The sequence below is a fragment of the Brienomyrus brachyistius genome, chromosome 22, assembly GCF_023856365.1.
Source record: "Brienomyrus brachyistius isolate T26 chromosome 22, BBRACH_0.4, whole genome shotgun sequence".
NCBI lineage: Eukaryota > Metazoa > Chordata > Actinopteri > Osteoglossiformes > Mormyridae > Brienomyrus > Brienomyrus brachyistius.
In genome coordinates, this window is record NC_064554.1 from 7,273,336 (window position 1) to 7,293,617 (window position 20,282).

At 41.2% G+C, this 20,282-nt stretch overlaps 1 protein-coding gene across 11 annotated transcripts in view; it reads left to right on the forward strand.

Moving 5' to 3' along the window:
- elfn1a (extracellular leucine-rich repeat and fibronectin type III domain containing 1a) overlaps positions 1-20,080 on the forward strand; it is a 116,053-nt gene extending 95,973 nt beyond the window's left edge. For 9 of the 11 annotated variants that reach the window (XM_048990263.1, XM_048990260.1, XM_048990262.1 and 6 more), the window contains one exon: positions 12,684-20,080. In XM_048990263.1, coding sequence (XP_048846220.1) covers positions 13,091-15,478 — 2,388 coding nt within the window. In that variant the 5' untranslated portion in view covers positions 12,684-13,090 and the 3' untranslated portion in view covers positions 15,479-20,080. Of the gene's footprint in view, positions 1-12,514; positions 12,547-12,683 lie in introns of those variants that run through there. The other 2 variants (XR_007384522.1, XM_048990268.1) reach the window with 2 other exon arrangements.
- Positions 20,081-20,282: the final 202 nt, after the last annotated feature.

A 20,282-nucleotide genomic window follows, 5' to 3' on the forward strand; every position in this document is an offset into this window, starting at 1 on the left:
ATAAACCCATCCCGTTCAAGGAATTGTAATTAATTTAGATATGAGTATGCAGGCATTTTTCTAACGAAGTCTTGATGGCTGACTTGGCATTATGGCCCTCAGGCTTTTACAATTTCATGCAGTTTTTTAGCGAGATACTTTAATGGAGCGATTTGATTTGCTCTGGACTCGCTCACTGCTGCTGCAGCTGAACTGCCCCTCAAAGGGCGAGCGAAAGCCTTCAGCTCGCCTCGTGTCTCACGCATTGACAACATGGTATTTACTGTTAGTAGCTAAATGTGTCATTTTATCCACCAGGTTAGAAGGAATAATATTGCTATTGAAAGACAATGGACCATCCCATTGGTAGTATCTCGGGAATTTAATGTGTTTGATTGGTTATCAGTTTGTTGATTTATGTATTATTTAAAGGAATGGCAAGGCACGGATTAGCTTTTTGGTGTCCGAAAAGTTCATTTGTAATTGAACAAAATTACTTTGTATAGTGTATACTATGACTTTGTATAGTGTATACTATGACTTTGTATAGTGTATACTATGACTTTGTATAGGCTACAGACCACCATGACCCTGCCCAGGAGAGATAGGTACTGTACAGGGCTGTATGTGCTGGATGTGCATTTTCAGGGCGGGGGGGGGCTCCTCAGTAAGCCGATCCAGGGGATGGGGTCTGGGGATTGGGGGCATATATTGCCTTTGTATCCTGCTAAGATCTGGCCCAGAGTGGGTATACAAAATGGGTGTATGGATGTCACTCTCTGTAATGCCCTAATATTGTAATGTCAGTAATACTGAAATTGCAATTTATTTGCATTTATTTTTGTTTGTTGAATGGTTTCATAAAGTAGTTGCAGGTAAATTAGTTATTTGTATGAATTAAGCAAAACATTATGAATGACTAACAGTCTCAGTACAGGTGGTAGACAGCATTGTGGTTAAGGTCCTTTACCTTGTAACCTAGGGATGATGATGATGATGATGGTGAGGATGGTCTTTTTTTGCATTTCCTTTTTATCGGTTGTTTATGGTGCTGATGTATAATACTTTTATTTGTCTTTTAGGCCATTCATTACTAAGTCAGTAGTACTTATGAGACGTATTAGTGTGTGATTTCAATATCTCAATATAGCCAGAATCATATTCCACCTCCTCCGATGTTCCCTCCTGAACTTATATTTTCAACTTTAAATGAAAAATTCTCAATCAAATATAATTCGCTTTATGTATTTCAGGAACTGACAGTGTTTTCTTTCCCCCATTTTCTTCTGACTGGAAGGACGTATGGTAATCAGTGAGATTACTGCGTATTCACAAGATAGTGAAAGTGATAAGGAGTGTGTCCTGTTGCCTTTTGATGACATGCCAATTACATCTGGGAACTAGTAGAATTTATAATGTCTTGCAGTTATCTCAGCAGCTATCTCGAATTGTTATTAGCCGTTTTACACCTGCAGCTACATCCAGTGCTTGATTCTTATCTCTTTACCCATATCATTTAATGATTCCGTTTCCACGGAAACGCTGATATGCCTCCGAACAGCTTGATTCGCTTCCTTCATGGACATTTTTTGACTCGCTGACAGTAGCCAACTTAAGCTGGTTTGCTGCGCCTAGAAAGGTCAAGGAAAAGTGAGTCAGCCGATCAGGCTGATGTCCTTCAGGGAGACTTTCGGTATTTTGTCCGAAACACTTGATTCTTGACTAGGAATTGGCTGTGTAGCCGGAAATCAATGCACATCATCTGTTCAGTACCATCAGCTTTGTGTCTCTAAGACAGTGTTTCTCAGCCCGGTCCTCAGGGACCCCCGACAGCCAGCATTTTTGCGCCCTCTCAGCTCCCAGTGCACCAGTGCCAGGTGTTCTTCGGTATTTGGTTCAGGTGTGCTTGGAGCCGGGAGCGAGCAAAAAACCGCGGACAGTTTGGGGGTCTCTTAGGACTGGGCTGATAAACTGCCCTAATAGGAAGAAAGAAAGAGCGATTACCACTTTAAGGCAAGAAATTTAACTTGGTGCATCTCATCGAGGAACCCGTCCTTCAGTTTGACCAATAAAGCATGTAGGTGGTTCATTACTTTATGGGAAGCCTTAATCATAATAATCAAATTGGGCAAACTGTCAGGGGAATTCACTTTCGGTCATTTTGCAGTGACTCGCCATTCTCAGTTCCTACTTAGGAGGACACGTTTTAAACAGGCAATCCTGAAACACAAGTCTGCCATGACTGTGACCAGACCAGAAGAGTTCCACCGTTCTAGACTGGAACTAATTAATAGAGAAGTATAGATTTCTGTACATCCACAAGCTTTTATTTTGCTGTGGGTGGCGTCAGCGTAGGGCACACTCTGGACGCATGCCGCTATGTATCATTTCCATCGTTTGATTAATTTATTAATCGTTACCTTCCAGATGGTCATTGCTCCCTCCGTTTCTGCTGTGGCTTAGCTAGTCAGTGCCGTCCTCTGAGGAAGATTACAGAGTAAACAGCACTCTTAAAAATAACGAGTGTCGGATCAGAGTCAGCCATCGGAACAGCAAAGGGATGCAAATTACTCTCCAGACAGATGAAAATAACAGCGAGTCCAAGGCCGGCACCACTGCACACTAAGACCTCCTTTATTGTCTGCTGAAGCACATGCCACACGTGGAAGCATCCTTGCATAACGTATTATATAACGTGAAGAATTGCCCGCGCAGTCAGATGAATGGATATATAAAGATAAAAGCGGCAAGCAATGCTTTCTATACTCAGTTCATCTAAAATAACAGTTTGAGCTTTTTACTCTCTCTCGAAATGGCTTTGTCCCCAAGTAATTTTGCCTGAAAGACAGTAATTCGTCCAGTAATACTCAAATGCAACAAGAGTATTGGAAACGACCCAGGAAATAACCCGTTGACTTTCTTGACCGGAGAGTAGAGGACACCCCCACCGCTCATGACGGCGCATGTCTCCACAGTGTATAGGCACGTATGTGTAAATTATTTGTGATACGATTTTCAACAACATTCAGCAGAACTCAACGCTAATGTGAACTTGCATGAGCTAATAGCCTTAGACTCCTGTACCACATGCCTTCTAAAATAAGAGCAATACATTTCAAGAAGTGACATTGTGACACTTGCGTATTGTTTTATTATTCTCAAAAACAGATTTTGTTATTATAACTGTCATTACTTATTTCTTCATGTTTTTTTTTTGGGGGGGGGGGGATATCAAAGGGTTGAAACAGATTTTTTTTCTGTACAGTTCTGTAATATGTAATATGGCTGTTATCTATCCCAATGAAGATGCATAACAGGAAATATACTGTATGGGTCCACCTACTGAAATGACTATAAATAGTTAACGTCCATCAATTCTCTGTTAACTCTTCAGCAGTCAATACAGGATCAGAGGAGGCCTGGAGCTTATTCCTGGAAGCAAAGAGAGGAAGCAGACCAGAGTCCAGGCAGAAACAGGGAGCACACACACACACTATTGCCTTTTCAGAGATGCCAATCTGCATCACTGGAATGTCAGAAGAGATCTACGCATGCTCCACACTAAGTGCTGGGACAGTATAGAAATCCACAACTCGGAAGACATGAGGCTATCACACCAACCTAAATACAACCAAACCTGATACAAGAAAATGGAAAATAATAAGCAAATATTTGGTTGACAGCAAGGAGCAGCAAGGCCAGCAGTCCTCTGTGGTGGGCCTGTTGTTCTGCCGTCAAACATACATACATTGTCAAAACTTTTCCACAGATTTATGGAGGTGAGGAGAGGACTGCTGTAGGCTGCTGTCTTGCTGTAATTACCCTAGTTATGTCCCCCCCCCCCCCCCCCCGCCTACATTTAAAGACCGTCTTTGTGATTGGCTGCATGACAGGTTATTCCATTCCAGACACCTTGTCTTGTCTTGTTTAGACTTTTCAGATGCAGTCTGTTGACCTTAAGAGACAGAAGGTCGAGCAAGCTATTCATCAGTAAGAACGAGGCTAAATTAGTGCCTGCGAGCAGTACCGGGAGCCGGGCGTGCAAATGTCCTGTCACCTGCCAGCTGGTTTATCCATCTGAAAGGTGCTATCGGCCGTCGTTAGCTGTTAGCATTAGCCCTCGTTGACTATAGCCAATATCTCTTGGTGTCTTTGTTTTTTTTATCAAGTTTTCCCACCCGCTGTGTTTTGTGCATAACCCTGAATCCTAAGTCCATAGTACACAACACACCGCACAGATTACTCATCCAGGTCAGCGGATCGGGCAAACATTTCAAATTGCCGGATTAAGCTTTGCAGAAGCTGTCCTGCCCAATTAGCCAACCTGCCAATCTATAGACTTTGCAGCCGCTGAATATGCTTAGAGTATTTAAATCTTATAGACCACAATTGCTTCTCCTTAGACTCTCACAGGATATTTTAAAAGGTAGACAAACATTTAATGATACATATACAATCCAAAGAGCTACACTATGAAAAAAGACGGTAAAAAATGACTATTCAAATCTATATAAATTTGTTTTTGTATTAGTCTACATCCTTACTTTCTAAATAGTAAATGATAATAGTAATTGCCTAGTATTTAAGATATCTACAACTACAATGTCATTTTATTTTCTGACATGACATAAAATTAATTACACTTAAATGCTTTATTGCTGATTCGGTATTATATAAAAGCTAGCCAACTATACATGAATTCCTCATTCTTCCTCACTTGTTCCATACCAGGTCATGGGGTTCTGTGGGGGCCAAGAGCGTATCCAGGAAGTTACAGCCACAAGGATATAACACACACACATACTGTATCTAAAATCATATCTGATTAAAAATTATTATAGCACTTGAAGCCAAAAAAACTCATTTTGTGTAACTGAGAGTATTGTGTCAAATACTACAATTTTACAGTTATTGTCCTGAACATACTGAACGTAGAACATGTATTGAACATAGACTGGCACAGGAAAAAAGCACAGGAAATTGTAGACCTCTAGAATCTCAGACATGAACACACATCAAAAGCCTTCGTGCGTCACAGATGTGAATCACAGATAGCACTTTTGAGTGTACGCTGTGAGTATGTACCTACCCTACATCACAATGAAAAGATCACAGTCTTAATAACAGTGCATGTAACTGAAACTGGGTTGCTGCAGATATTCACAGTTCAGCTTGGAGACGATGATCTGGTGATACCATCACATCTTCATCATGGTCCACTGTGCTTATCTTGGGCTTGGAGCATAAAAAAAATAGTCCTACGTTCAGAAAAGGCCTGGATTCACACTGTCACAGAAGACCATCAGTGTCTGGTAAAAGGGAAAATGATTCAAAAGTCTCTCCGCATCTGGGCTTAAAATACTTATGTGCGTGCTAGAATGTAGAAAACGTCAAAAAGGGTCAATAGGGGGAATTAAATGTCTTTTATTTGTTCATTTTTGTTCAGTTTGTCTAGGGTTTACCCATGTATGGGAATTCAGTATTTGCTATGATTCATTCCTCTCAGTACTTGTCTGATTAATTTATTCATGCAGTGCTCTGCTCCAACACCTCCCAAAGACAGGCCTGTTTTTCTTTCCCTCTGCACTCATCATTAGCTCGGAAGTTACGATCCACGATGTGCGTTTAATTGGACTAAATGGCGTGCTGTATCCTTAGCCAACCCCGTGAAGACCTGCCGGAACACCGGGAATGTGGAGTGAGAAATAAACAACGACGGCAGCCGTTTAGACGGCCTGAGGTTGCTGGCTAGAGGGTGATAACAGGGAAGCTGCAGTTCCTTATCCGCATCCCCGGGTCAAGAGACCTGATGTAGCGATTATGCGTTCCAGCTTTCTGCAGGAAAATAGCTCTTCCACTCTGCATCTCAGGACTGAACGGGCAGTCCCCAGGATAGGAACAAGGTCCAATACCTGTCTTTAAGTCGAATTTATAGGTGAGCTGGCAAAATAATAATATAGTACACCACAGTAATATAGTACACAACACAACAATAAGAAGAAAAACAACAATAATTATAATAATAATAATTATTATTATTATTATTATTAAACTGTTATAATAAAAATAACTACATATAGTACTGCACTGTACCTCAAGCTGTTGAGCGGGTTTTCATGAGCAGGTTTTCACGTGTCACAAAATAGCGTGTGCGGTCGATAAGTACGGGGTTAGTACGAGCTGTCCGTAAATCGGGCGTTTTTACCCAGTTTCAACCAGTAACCGGGGTCTCAACACTGCCTTCACTTTCTCAGCGTTGCATTTTCATCCTCTTCCTCACCCAAGAGGGGCGTCTTTGATATTTAATTGATAGTTTTATATAGCTGGTACATTCTAATAGATCCTGCATTATCTGAAGTCTTTTCTATTATATTTATTTTATTCATTTGTTTGTCTGTGTTTTTATGTTTATCCATCTATTTTTCATTTTATCCTTGCTTTCTAAGGAATACTACACACACCAGTAATACACATACCATACCAGTGTACCATACACACCAGCATACTACACACACCAGTAATACACATACCATACCAGCGTACTCTACCATACACACCAGCATACTACACACACCAGTAATACACATACCATACCAGCGTACTGTACCATACACACCAGCATACTACACACGCCGGTACCACACATGCCACGCCAGCGTACCATACACACCAGCATACTACACACACTGGTACCATACATGCCACGCCAGCGTACCATACACACCAGCATACTACACACACCGGCATACTACTCACACCGGCATACTACACACACCAGCATACTACACACACCAGCATACTACACCTGCCAGTACCACACATGCCACAGCAGCGTACCATACACACCAGCATACTACACGCCAGCATACTACACACGCCAGTACCACACATGCCACAGCAGCGTACCATACACACCAGCATACTACACACACCAGTAATACACATGCCACAGCAGCGTACCATACACACCAGCATACTACACACACCAGCATACTACACACCAGCATACTACACACACCAGTAATACACATGCCACAGCAGAGTACCATATACACCAACATACTACACACGCCAGCATACTACACACGCCAGTACCACGCATGCCACACCAGTGTACCATACACACCAGCATACTACACACACCAGCATACTACACACGCCAGTACCAGACATGCCACACCAGTGTACCCTGCTCAACCTGCCAGGCACAGCCTGACTCTTGTCATCTTACCCCAGAAAAGACTGAAAATAGACTATTTTTCCCTGCTTATTCTATTTTTATAGTCTCGCTGACATTATTCAGTAAAGCTCCTCATCTGTTTCTCTTTGGCACTGGAGCCAGTGTCAGTCACAGCCATGCATTTCACCTTGTCACAACCATCAGATACTATTTTCCTGATCTTCCCCTATTCTGAAATCTATTCCTCTTGTATAATTTGTTGCTGTCCTTCTCAGTGGTCGTTCAGCTCCACAATTAATAATGTTCTTCCATTTACAGTATATTGTTTTTTGAAAGGATTTAAATAGGGTATTTTTATACTCATAATATTGTACATCACATTTGAAAACATAACTTCACTGTGTCTTGCTTGAAAAGGTAACAGACTTACCATTGGAGCACATTGGATCACACACAGACTATTAAGGGAAATAGGGAGAGTTTGCTGTACATTCTGTGATTTAAAATGAACTAGAAGATTGGCTCTTATTTAATTTATTTTTTTTAACAGGTTAACAAAAAAGGTCTATGTTGTGGAAGAAAAATAATTTTTTCTTGGCATTATATAAAATGTGATAAAGTGAGGATTTTCCTCTTGCAGAAAATTGAAAAATATTGGATTTAGTCTAGCCAGTAAGCTGGTACACATTTTATAAACCACGTTTCAGAAGCGTTGTATAGAACAGATAATCCAGATCCACAAAATATTTACTCTTAGGAGGCTGTGAGTTGCTTCTTGATTTTACTGGTGTTATGGCATTGTAATAAAGTATATTACTGAAATCCATGTCTGCAGTATATTGAATGTGTGTTTCCTTCATTTAAAAAAGCATGTGGATTACATCGCTGCAGAGTACATTTCGGTGTTTGTTTATTTCATACCTAGAAACTTAGATTGGGATAGTCATATTCACATACTTACGGACACACATACATACATATCTACATACATACATAGGAATTACATCCTCCTTGTCTCACATCTGCTCATCTGCTGGGCACAATCAGTGCTTTCTGGTGCTGCTCTGATTCAGATCCCAGTGGGAAGTTGCTGTAGCTCCTCTCAAAGTAGTAGAAGGCAGCCTGAGTTCCTGGACTCTGCAAAGTTGGACGTTTAACTTGCCATGTTCAAAATCTCACTTTGTGATTAATAGATATATAGTAGGGCTCAGTTTCCACAAACACTAATGCATTGTGGGTAAGAACTGGATAGAATTCCAGTTCTTACGGGCAAACTTTTCTACTGGCTAGCTAGCAGGTTATCCAGCGATAAATTAACTTTGCATAGACTGTTTCCGTGGATATATAAACTGAAGATATCTGTCCTGAAGGCATTTTGTTTACAGTTTGATCATAGAATGGCTGTTCTCACATGCAGTCAATTGGATAATTGGATCCTCTGCTTCAATAAGCACTCAATTAAAAAAATCTTTATTGATAAATTAGGGTCAGTATTTCAGTTTATGTTAGAAAAATAACCCAGCTGTTATTCGCTATATGCATCATGAAATGTCTGGTCAGAAAAATAATTTCGCTATATTTTGTTTCTCTCTTTCCATGCAAATGCACTTGCAATTCATATTGAAAACTGGACCATTACTCTTTGACGATAAAGGTCATCCTGCTGCATTCCAGAGGCCTGAACCAGTGCCAGACCATCTTCTGCTCTGAACAGTAACTGCAAGGGCAGCTAAAACACAAAGGAGTGTGAATATATGGCTGAATTAAACAAAGACGTCTTCCGCTTGACGTTATTTCACAGCCATCTCTAATGATGTCTCTCTAATGGTCTAATTGGCATAGTTTCAAGGGGAGATTACATAGTTCTCATCCTTATCTCTTAAATATTATATAGCATCAGATGTGTAATAACTTATTTTATTGGTCTTGGATAGGCCGATTGTTGCGTTGTGGGTGGTTTGATGTCTTGGATAGCCTTTGGCATATTTGCTAAAAACATAAGTGTTATTGACAGTGATAGTCAACCCTTTGTTGCACGGATAAACATGTCTATGGAATACTTGCCTATGTCCACGGAAAACAAAACTATGCATGCTACGTTTGTAATACGATGTGTGTGGCAAAAAATTGCATTTTGATCAGAGTGTTCGTCAGGACGCTTCTCCGTGTGTAAGTCTTTAGGGAACGCCCAAACCTCTTCTCCACTGAATCTTATTCTGAAATGAGATGCTACTAATTTAGCATTACCTTCTGTCGGAGACTAAGAGTTGATGTTGTAAAGGAGGCAAAAAAAAAATGTACGTAGAGATTGTGCCATGCAGCAATGCATTAATAACTGAACAAAATGTTACAAATTTTTCATTGCATAATGCAGTGTTATTACAAAATGTGTTACATGTAAAAACACAATATGTAATAACACCACATTATGTAATAACTTTATAAAATTGTCTTAAAATGTAACTTTTACATGGTGTGTGACAAAGCATCATGTAATAACATCACGTTGTGATGAAAAGTTCTTACATTTTGTCGAGTTATTACATAATGAGACATTATTCTGTAATATGTTGTTACACGGTGTGTGATTTTGTGATCTCTTAGGCTCTGTTTTAGCTTGTGGCAAATATCTATGTTCAGTTATGAATATGTACACAATCATTTACCTACCTGCTACACATATGACTAGACAGCCGAAAAACTTTGAAGGCCATTTTCTCAGTGTCGGTATCAGCGTAATTACTGTGTTTACTGGTACAGCAGTATGGTGGTGAACCATTAACAATATGGCAAAACGCCCATTTCCGGATATATATCCAGAGTTGTGCTCCATCCAGTTTCCCATACCACAGATATTTCTAATCATGATAGATGATGTGGAATTTTCCGGAGCATTTTCCCTTCTTTTCTATCCATGGGTAAGTGATTTAATCAATGTAGACCATCTGTACTGGCAAAACATGAATGACCAATTGGCCTTGAGTCTAATTTCTGAAGCAATGCTGTGTGTGAAACGTATAACTGGCCTCCTAATTCCCCAGAATATTAACCTGAAAGTCAGTAACTTCTCCTGAACTTCCTTTCTGATATTGAGGCTACTGTATGCAAATGTGATCATTAGAAATGTGCATTTCTGCTACTGACATCATCCCAGTGGAGGAAGCGTATTTTTTTCTCCTTCATAAGAATGGTCTTTCGTGCTCGAACCAGGGTCTAGAATCATAAGGAATGTCATGAATTATCTGTATATTCATTTTGTTATGGAAAATGTTAATGTTGTATTAATAATGCAATATCCATGTATTTCGATAAGCAACGTTTTAATGTATGGTTGAGATGAGCGTGGACACACACACACACACACACACTAGACAGTAATCCATTAAAATCAGATGTCATCAGACTATGTGTGGGAGCCACAGCATCATCAGAGGTCACCCCCCCCCCCCCCCCAAACATCCAGATTGCACAGGAACAGACACATTCACGCATCTCTTTGTTGACTGACAGTATGTGTAATATAAGGTACATTGTGTCTTTGTCACTCTGACTTCTGCACAATCTCTGTTTGAAATGCCTTAAATGGATGCCCAGAACCCTTTGAAATAGTGTGAGAATTTCGCTGTCTCCATTATCAACACAGAACAAATGTGCACAATACCGGCTATTGCTCATTGACAAGGCAGCTTACATGTCAATGGAGAGTATAAACTACTTGACATTCATCCATCTATCCATCTTCAGCACTAGTCTCCAGTACAGGGTCACAGCGACCATAAGGCTTAATGTAGGAAGTCCAGGACACAAGGCAAAGGACAGTAAAATGCTTTGTTTATTTAAATATCATTCTTAAATAGACCTAGAGATTATGTCTCATGACATTTGGTTACTAAACTGACCTTTTGTTTTTTATCCAATCCGACTTCATCCAGCAATTTCCCAAGTTCATACAGATGTATTGTGTACGAATTTCATATCTGAGCAGTTGAAGTTAAGTGCTTCTCCCAGCAGTACTAATCCAAGGACCCTTCTAGATCAGGTGACCTTTTGGTGTCTTTTCCTGCCTCACTACCTACTGTCCTAAGCTAAAAGTGGAATGTCATCAATTAGCAGCCAAAAACAACAAATCCACACAGTCCACTTGAAAAATGCCGTGCTGGGAAAATCAGTCCCTCACAGTGTATGAATTTTTTTTGGTGTGTAACATCTAATTCACTGGCCATAGCCAATGACAGCTTTAATAATGGCAAGAATGATAGACTGCACTGCTCTATTACACTGCTGATCTCCTCATTTCATTTTACCCCCTGTAATCATTCAGCTCTCATGCAGACGTACATTGAAGTCCCGTGTGACTATCATCTCTGTTAGTGTTTACCCTAGGAGCTCATCGCTGCCACTGAAACTAATTTGGTTGTCTGTTGGTGCCTCACGGAACACACATGACAGGGTTAATTTAACCGGTGGGCGTGTATATTTCTGAACCACCTTGTGGCCCGATGGGACTCTGTAAGTCTTCTGATGGGAGTTAAGTGGCAGGTACTACTGAGCTTGAACAATGGTATCATTTCTCCAGAATGAATAACAATTATTGATTTACAGTGTAGGTTACTGTCGTCATACTAATTCACTGAAAAATATTAACAAAGGTTGACTACCACACATGTCCCCAGCATCTTTTATTGATTATTATCACTCAATTGTATGGCAAAAGGTCAATTTCTTAACTATGTCATCAAATACTTCAGAGCTACTAATAGCCAGTGTGGTACTCAGTACTGTCTCATATGTATAAGTCATCTGTTTTCTGTACTGCTTATCCAGTGCAAGGTCAGAGTCAGCCTGCTGACTGTCCTTGGAGGGAGGCAAAGGACACTGGTCCATAACAGGGCACAAACTCGCACGCGGGGAATCCAGATACACTGGTTCACCTATGGGATTAAATCAAAGGGTGCAGCAGAAAGCCCAGACAATGGAGGCAGAACAAGGTCCCCATTCACAGAGCCAGACTGCGGCTCAAACCCACATGCCACGTGTCATAGAAACCGTTTACTTTTTACCCTGTGGGGACATTTTATAAAATTTCTCAATTTTATAAAAAGCTGTGTCTGCAGTTAAAAAAATGCTGAAAATATTTTGTTTGGTTACTTATGGTTATGATTGGGGCTCAGAGGATGTCATAGTTGTAATTTGGGTTATGCCCTAATGAATGAATGGAGAGTCCCTATAAAGATAGACTGTGTGTGTGTGTGTGTGTGTGTGTGTGTGTGTGTGTGTGCCTTGTGCCCATAGCCTCCGGAATAAGCTCTGGACCCCCGTGAATAGGACAAGCGGTTACAGAAAATTCATGGGGGCTGGATAATCTCAGTCTGAAAATCCCAGTATCTGTATGTACTTATACACACATGTTTATTTTGTTTAGCTGATTCTATATTGTAGTTCCCTCACAAATAAGTTTCTTACTTTTTCCATTTTTAAACATCTACTTATCTCTCACTGTTCTGTTCTCTCTCCTTCTCCCCAGGATCAACCTCAGGGCCCATAGATGCGAGGCAGACAGAAGCGAAACAAAGATTAACCGCATCATGGAAATGAATAAATTGCAGTCACATGAGAACTAAGCACAAATCAGTCAGAAGCAGAGGAAAGCTGAGAATCGAGGACTGAACTTTTGAGAAACCTCCTGGGAATATTAATCCATGGAGAGCAGGCATATATGTTCTACTCCTCTTCAGATGTTTCATTTAAATGAGCTGGTCCCATCAAAACACAAAAGACATTCTGCTCTTGTCCATTGACCGCAACTCATTTCTTGACGTTTGCTTACACCGGACAGAACTTGAATTTTCTCAAACCAATTCCTTTAAGACTTAATTCTCCATTGCTGGAATTGTACTGATACCCTTAATTAGGTATCCTCTGGTATCACCCATGGCTTCACGAGAAACACCAATGGCCAACTGCGGAGGCATAGCGGTCAGTGCCTTTTTCTGGTCTGTTGCAATTATTTCAATGCTCCTGACAACTGGGGTGCGAGGAGACTGTTGGCTGATTGAGGGAGAAAAGGGATTCGTGTGGCTTGCCATTTGCAGCCAAAACCAACCACCGTACGAGGCTATCCCTCAGCATATCAACAGCACCATTGTGGACCTGCGTCTCAATGAGAATAAGATCAAAAGCATTCACTACTCCTCCCTCAGCCGCTTTGGCAATCTAACATATCTGAATTTGACAAAGAATGAGATCAGTTACATAGAAGATGGAGCATTTTCGGCTCAGTTCAACCTGCAGGTTCTTCAGCTTGGTTTCAACCGATTGAGGAATCTAACCGAGGGGATTCTCAGAGGCTTGGGCAAGCTACAGTACCTCTACCTCCAGGCAAACCTGATTGAAACAGTGACACCCAATGCCTTCTGGGAATGCCCCAACATCGAAAACATAGACCTCTCCATGAACCGCATTCAGCAGCTGGATGGTTCGACGTTCTCCAGCTTGACAAAACTCACCACCTGCGAGCTCTACACCAACCCTTTCAATTGCTCCTGTGAACTTCTGGGATTCGTCAAGTGGCTCTCCGTCTTTCCCAACAGGACGAATGAGCGCATGGTATGCGACTCTCCGCCAGGTTTCTCTGGCTACAGCCTTCTCAGCCAGAATCCCAACATGCCGACGTTCCGCAACGCCCTGCACATGCTCTCTACTGTGTGCACCGATGACTATGTGACACCGTACATTGTTCTGCCCTCAGAAACAACGACGGTTCCGCCAGCCTTCACCCCCTGTGGCCTGGAGGACTGCCCTTCCGGAACCGACCCTGAGGATCAGAACATCAACGTGAGCCCGACATACATTGACCTTGACGTGAAGCCCATCATGAAGCTTAAACACGTCACTCATACCAGTGCCACCATACTGGTTCAGATCCCACATCCGTTCAAAAAGATGTACATCCTCGTTCTCTATAACAACAGCTTCTTCACGGACATCCAAAATCTAAAAAACCAAAAGGAGGAAATTGAGCTGAAAAATCTGAAGGCTCACACTGAGTACACCTTCTGCGTGGCCTCAATACGGAACTCACTGAGATTCAATCACACGTGTCTGACCATCTCCACAGGACTCAAAAATGAGAGGGATAAGGTGGATAAGAATTCCACCGCCACACATTACATCATGACAATTCTTGGTTGTCTCTTCAGCATGATTATCGTCTTAGGGGTGGTCTATTACTGCTTGAGGAAAAAACGGCAACAAGATGAGAACCACAAAAAGGGAGGGAGCCTCAAGAAAAATATCATTGAACTGAAGTATGGGGCAGAACTAGAGGGAGGAACTATTTCTCGTATGTCTCAAAAGCAGATGATGGCTGGAGAGACCATGTCCAGAATGCCATACTTACCCCCCAGCGGGGATATTGAGCAGTACAAACTTCAGGATATAAGTGACACTCCTAAAATGGCTAAGGGGAGTTACATTGAGGTGCGTACTGGAGAGCCTCCTGATCGCAGAGAATGTGACCCTTCCATGTCTGGAAACAACCAAGGTTCTGTAGCAGAGATCTCGACCATCGCTAAAGAGGTGGACAAAGTCAATCAGATCATCAACAACTGCATAGATGCTCTGAAGTCTGAAAGTACGTCATTCCAAGGTATAAAGTCCGGGGCGGTGTCCACCGCAGAGCCGCAGTTAGTGCTGATATCGGAACAGCCGCAGAGCGCTTCTGCCTTCCTCTCTCCTGTCTACAAAGGCAGTTACCATCACTCGCTGCAGAGGCGTCAGAGTCCCGAGGCTTCTCCCAAGCGGCCGGGCACTTCCGTCGGGATGCGGAGCCCAAGGTCCTTCCGTTCGGAAGGAGCCTACAAGTCCGAAGCCAAGTACATAGAGAAGACCTCACCGACCGGAGACACAATCCTGACCATCACGCCTGCGGCGGCCATCTTGAGGGCAGAGGCGGAGAAGATCCGGCAGTATAGCGAGCACCGGCACTCCTACCCCGACCAATCCGACCAGCCAGAGGGACTCGGGAACCGCAAGCCGTCCATACTGGAGCCACTCACCCGGCCCCGGCCCAGAGATCTCACCTATTCCCAGCTCTCTCCCCAGTATCACAATCTTAGCTATTCCTCCAGTCCAGAATACTACTGCAAGCCTGCTCACACCATATGGGAGCGGTTCAAGCTTCATCGCAAGCGTCACAAAGAGGAGGAGTACATGGCTGCTGGACACGCGTTGCGCAAAAAGGTGCAATTTGCTAAGGATGAAGACTTGCATGATATTTTGGACTATTGGAAAGGAGTTTCAGCGCAACAGAAGTCTTGATTTCCCCCCGACTTTTGTTATTAGATCTGGACCAAAATTACACAAATGTGCAAACATTTAAACTGCATTGAAAAAAAAAAATAATGCTCACATAATTTATTGAAAACTTGCTACTGTTTTTATTCAGTGTTCCAGGATGACATGGAGAAAGATGTACTAGACTAACAGATTGGAATTTCTTAGTGTGTCTTAAATTAATTAACTTTTTCCGTATAAAAACAAAAATGATACAAACAAAAATGCATTGGAAATCACTATTAGGGTATCACACGGCCGTTTCCAGTGACTGTGAATTAACCGTTGTATACTTAGACATAAACAGGCAAAAAATTCCGCTGAACACTGTATACAAGACTGTGTATTTTCTGTTTTTTATTCAGTTTTAATTCACTTATTTATTTATCTGTCAGAGCTGCACTTACATGCACATAAACATTTGGCATTGTTGAACAAAGTATATGGTATGATTTTCTTCATACACATTCAGAAACACAGAGACTCGTGTTTGCTTTGCCTGAGATATATACTAATTCTGTATCAGTGCGGAAAGAACCATGTAAAGACAAATTTCTATATTTGCAAGTTTTGCGGTTTAGGAAAGGAATGATTACCTATTTGAAGTTGATTTTAAACATAACTTTCAGAGACAGCTTTTCCATATTGTTTCACTGCTCAAACGAATGTCTTGGATAAAATTGCGCCGTGCAAAGAAATCGTACATTCTTCAGCAAATCTCATTATTCCTTCCTTTTCCTCCGCCATTGTGTATCTTTTAATAATGTCAATCAAACTGCACAATATAAAATTACCCATTCAAAATATTCTTTTAAAATTTTGATTCCATGGAATGAAGTTCTACCAACTCTTACATTTCTGAGTGATTGACAGACCCCGGTAGTAACTTCCTCTTTCTGGATGACATCTCCACACGTTTTCCGTTTAGTGCAATAAAAATAAAATTCTTGCAAGAACTCTTATTCATCTGCACCTCTGATGCCATGTATACCCGATTGTTAAAAAAAAAAAACAATTCTAATGTAAATGACCGATTTTCCTTTCAACGAGCTTATATTTTATTTATTTTTCTTAACCAATGGATATTTTCAAGTAAACACCCTGAATGCATAATCGACAGATCATCTGACTGTAGCTATCACAGAATCCCAGAACATTGATGATATAAGTACCTGAGATATATACAATACGCACAGATTTTTAACTTCTTTAAGTGACACAAGTCATTGTCCATGTATTATATTTGTCTATTACACAGATACTGCTTGTTCCGCAGATGTTCGTCCATAAATTGACATTGCAGCTCTATTGATGAATGTATTCTATACATAATTAAAGTTTACCAACATCCCTCTTTCCTTTCACCTTCTGTCTGCTATTTCAAACCGTTTAACAAAACAACTGCCTGTTTTCTTCTCCACACACTTATACTTGTATTATTTATTTGTTATTGTCAAATATCTGTCAAAAAATGTCCATAGTTAGTACATTGTAAAACTTCAATAAGGTGTTAATACTTGGTAGCTGTACAATGTTTCTCTACTTCCAGGGTGAAACAGCACATCTAACTCTGTTAATCCTCAGTTAGCTGACTCATGTAAGTCAGCCAGTTGAAAAGTGTCAAAAAGAACTTGGATAATGTATTTATAACGGGCTAATGTAGTTTTAATGCCATTCACAAATGCTCATTTGCCAGATGTAACTAAACTGTTGTCAGTTATTTGTGTTTTCTGATTATGTCCTTGAGTGGTATTGCAAATCTAGAAGGTGATTGGCTTGTCCAATTGCTTATTTCAACCGCCTTAAACTTTTTTGGACTTCTGGAGTTCCTGTGTTCCTCCATACTTGCCAGGACTTTTTTTCTCCTCATGTTCCCTTTTTCCCCCCAATGCAACTAAGTAGATTTCATGAGCTGTGTGTTTTACAAGTATATAGCCCCGTTTCCACAGACGTTGGGAAGCTGTGCAAAATGTAAGTGAAAACCGAATGCAAGGATTTGCAAATCATATTAACCCATATTTAATAGAAAAGACAACATATTAATAGAAATACAAAATGTCAAATGCTGAGAAATGTTATTGTTTTATGACAAAAAGTATGCTAGGTTTGAATTTGATGCCAGCAACACATTTTAAAAATGTTGGGATGGAGGCAACAAAGGACTGGAAAGGTTGTGTGATGTTAAAACACCTGGTTGAATATCTCACAGTTAATTAGGATAATTGACAACAGGTCAGTGAGATGATTGGGTATAAAATGAGCCTCCCAGAGAGGCAGAGTCTCTGTGTGGTGAAGATGGGGAGAGGATCACCGCTCTGTGAAAGACTGCATGGGCAAATAGTGCAATAATTTAAGAATAATGTTCCTCAGCGTAATATTGCAAAGAATTTGGGAATTTCAGGAACTACTGTACATAATATCATTAAGATCCTGAGAATCCGGAGAAATCTCTGTACACAATGGACAAGGCCAAAAACCGATACTGAATATCTGTGATCTTCTTCTTCACAGGTGGCACTGCATTACAAACAGACCCGATTCTATAGCGGAAATCACTGCATGGGCTCAGGAACACTTCTGCAAACCATTGTCTGTGAATAAGGTTTGTCACTGCATCCACAAATGCAGGATGAAACTCTATCATGCAAAGTAGAAACCACATCTAAACATGATCCAGAAACTCTGCTGACGTCTCTGGGCCTGAGCACATTTAAGATGGACTAAAGAAAAATGTAAAGCTGTCCTGTGGTCTGATGAATCAAGATTTCAAATTCTTTTTGGAAATCATGGATGCCACGTCCTCTGGGCTAAAGATGAGACGGACCATCCAGCTTGTTATCAGCAGTTAAAAACCCAGCCTCCGTGATGGTGTGGGGGTGCATTAGTGCCCATGGCTTGGGTAGCTTGCACACCTGGGAGGGCACCATTAATGCTGAACATATACAGGTTTTGGACCAACATATGCTACCATCCAGCATCCAGTGTCTTTTTCAGAGAAGGCCTTGTAAATTTCAGCAAGACAATGGCAAACCGCATTCAGCACGTAACACAGCAGCATGGCTTCGTAGCAGAAGAGTCTGGGTGAGAGACTAGGCTGCTTGAGACCTGTCACGCCCCTGAAAACACTGAAACAAAAACAATGCATTGGAATCCCAAACTGCTGAGCAGTTGAAATCCTACATGTGGGTTTATATGATTTGTAAATCATTGCATTCAGTTTTATGGACTTCGTACGCAACGTCTCAACTATTTTGGAAACGGGGTTGTATTAGCCAGTAACCTTTGTGTTTTTGTACTGCATATTGTAGCACTCTTGTGTCTCAACGAAGATCAAAAGATCTTCAGAAAGGAAGGCGATTGACTATAACTAAGCATATTGGTAACAGAACAACAGCACAATAAAGCGGATCCTTTCTTTTTTTTAGTTTCTTATTGTTATGTCACCTGATTTCGGGCAAAAACACTGAGCGGTGCTCAGTTGGGGATCAACGTCTTCCATCATTTGTTTACTTTCCGAACGCTCTAATCCAGGGTAATTTGGGAGGATTATCAAGTAGTGTATTATTAGTTTTGATGTCAGTCTCTGAAGATACAGTTCCAATGTCATATCTTGGATTTAAACCTATAAATCTTACTAATTAATGTAGCAGTGTCAGCCATCCATGTGTGTCGGCAGCCATATTCGTTGACATCTGATTGCGTTGGTATTTATTCTTCAAATAGTCTCATAGACAAGCAGACTATTTTATTTTTCATCAACTTTTGGAACGTTTTGGGGGGGAAGCAGAGTCCAAAACGCACACTCTGTTCTGAAACACAGCCCGTGTCATCCCCTTCGTAGCGTAAGGGGCTTTTGAATTTCACGTTGGTAGTATAAATACTGCTCATCCATCCATCCATCCATCTTCATTAAGTTTTTCCTGGTGATTTAGGCCGCGGTAGTACAGCTAGCAGTTCCATACAGGCCTATTTCCACGGCGACAGAACCCAGGTCCAGGAGAATCCAGGAGAATTCCAAATACTGCTGTTGTAAAATATATGTAAAATATCTTCCATACTGCGTATCAAGTACAGGGTCATGGTAAGCCTGGAGCCTATCCGAAGAAATACAGGGCACCACGCTGGCCTAAATTTATTTGTTTATTAAACACAAAGCGAGCTAGCTTAACATGCCTTCACAATGTTCTGGAAGGTAATATTTATAGCTACATATTTAAGCTTCTACTTTACACACTTGATTTAAGTCTGTGTAGTCCTGTACAACTAATGAATACTGAGTTCAATGAAAAGTTTAGCTTACTTTGATTATTGCTGTAATTAGTAGATTTTTGGTGTAATTACTTCATTTTTCATTGTGAGAAATACAAGGAGGGTGTGGATATTTCGGGGGAGGGGTGAGGTCGGGGGACAAGCCCCTTTACTCACCTGTAATTAATCATTCAGGGGTATAAACCGAGGCTGCTGTGTATTCATGGAAAGAGTGTCCGACTGTATTGGGTGTCCTGTGCTTTGAAGCTACAGGCTGGGAAGGTGTGTTGTATGATGCTCAGCTGGCTGTCCGTTACATGCCAAGGGAGCCAAATAAAATCAGCCTATTTCAACCTTCAGTCCTTGTGTCCCGTGGATCTGTTTAGTCCCCGAAGAGCCCGACGTGTCGCTCTCGGTGCCGCATCCTCGGAACAGATCCACCGCTGTGGACACCAGCTGCCCTGTATCCTGGACTGGAGGCCGATGTGGATGAACTACCTGGTGAAGATCCTTCTACGCAGAAGATCGTGGGCATTTCAGG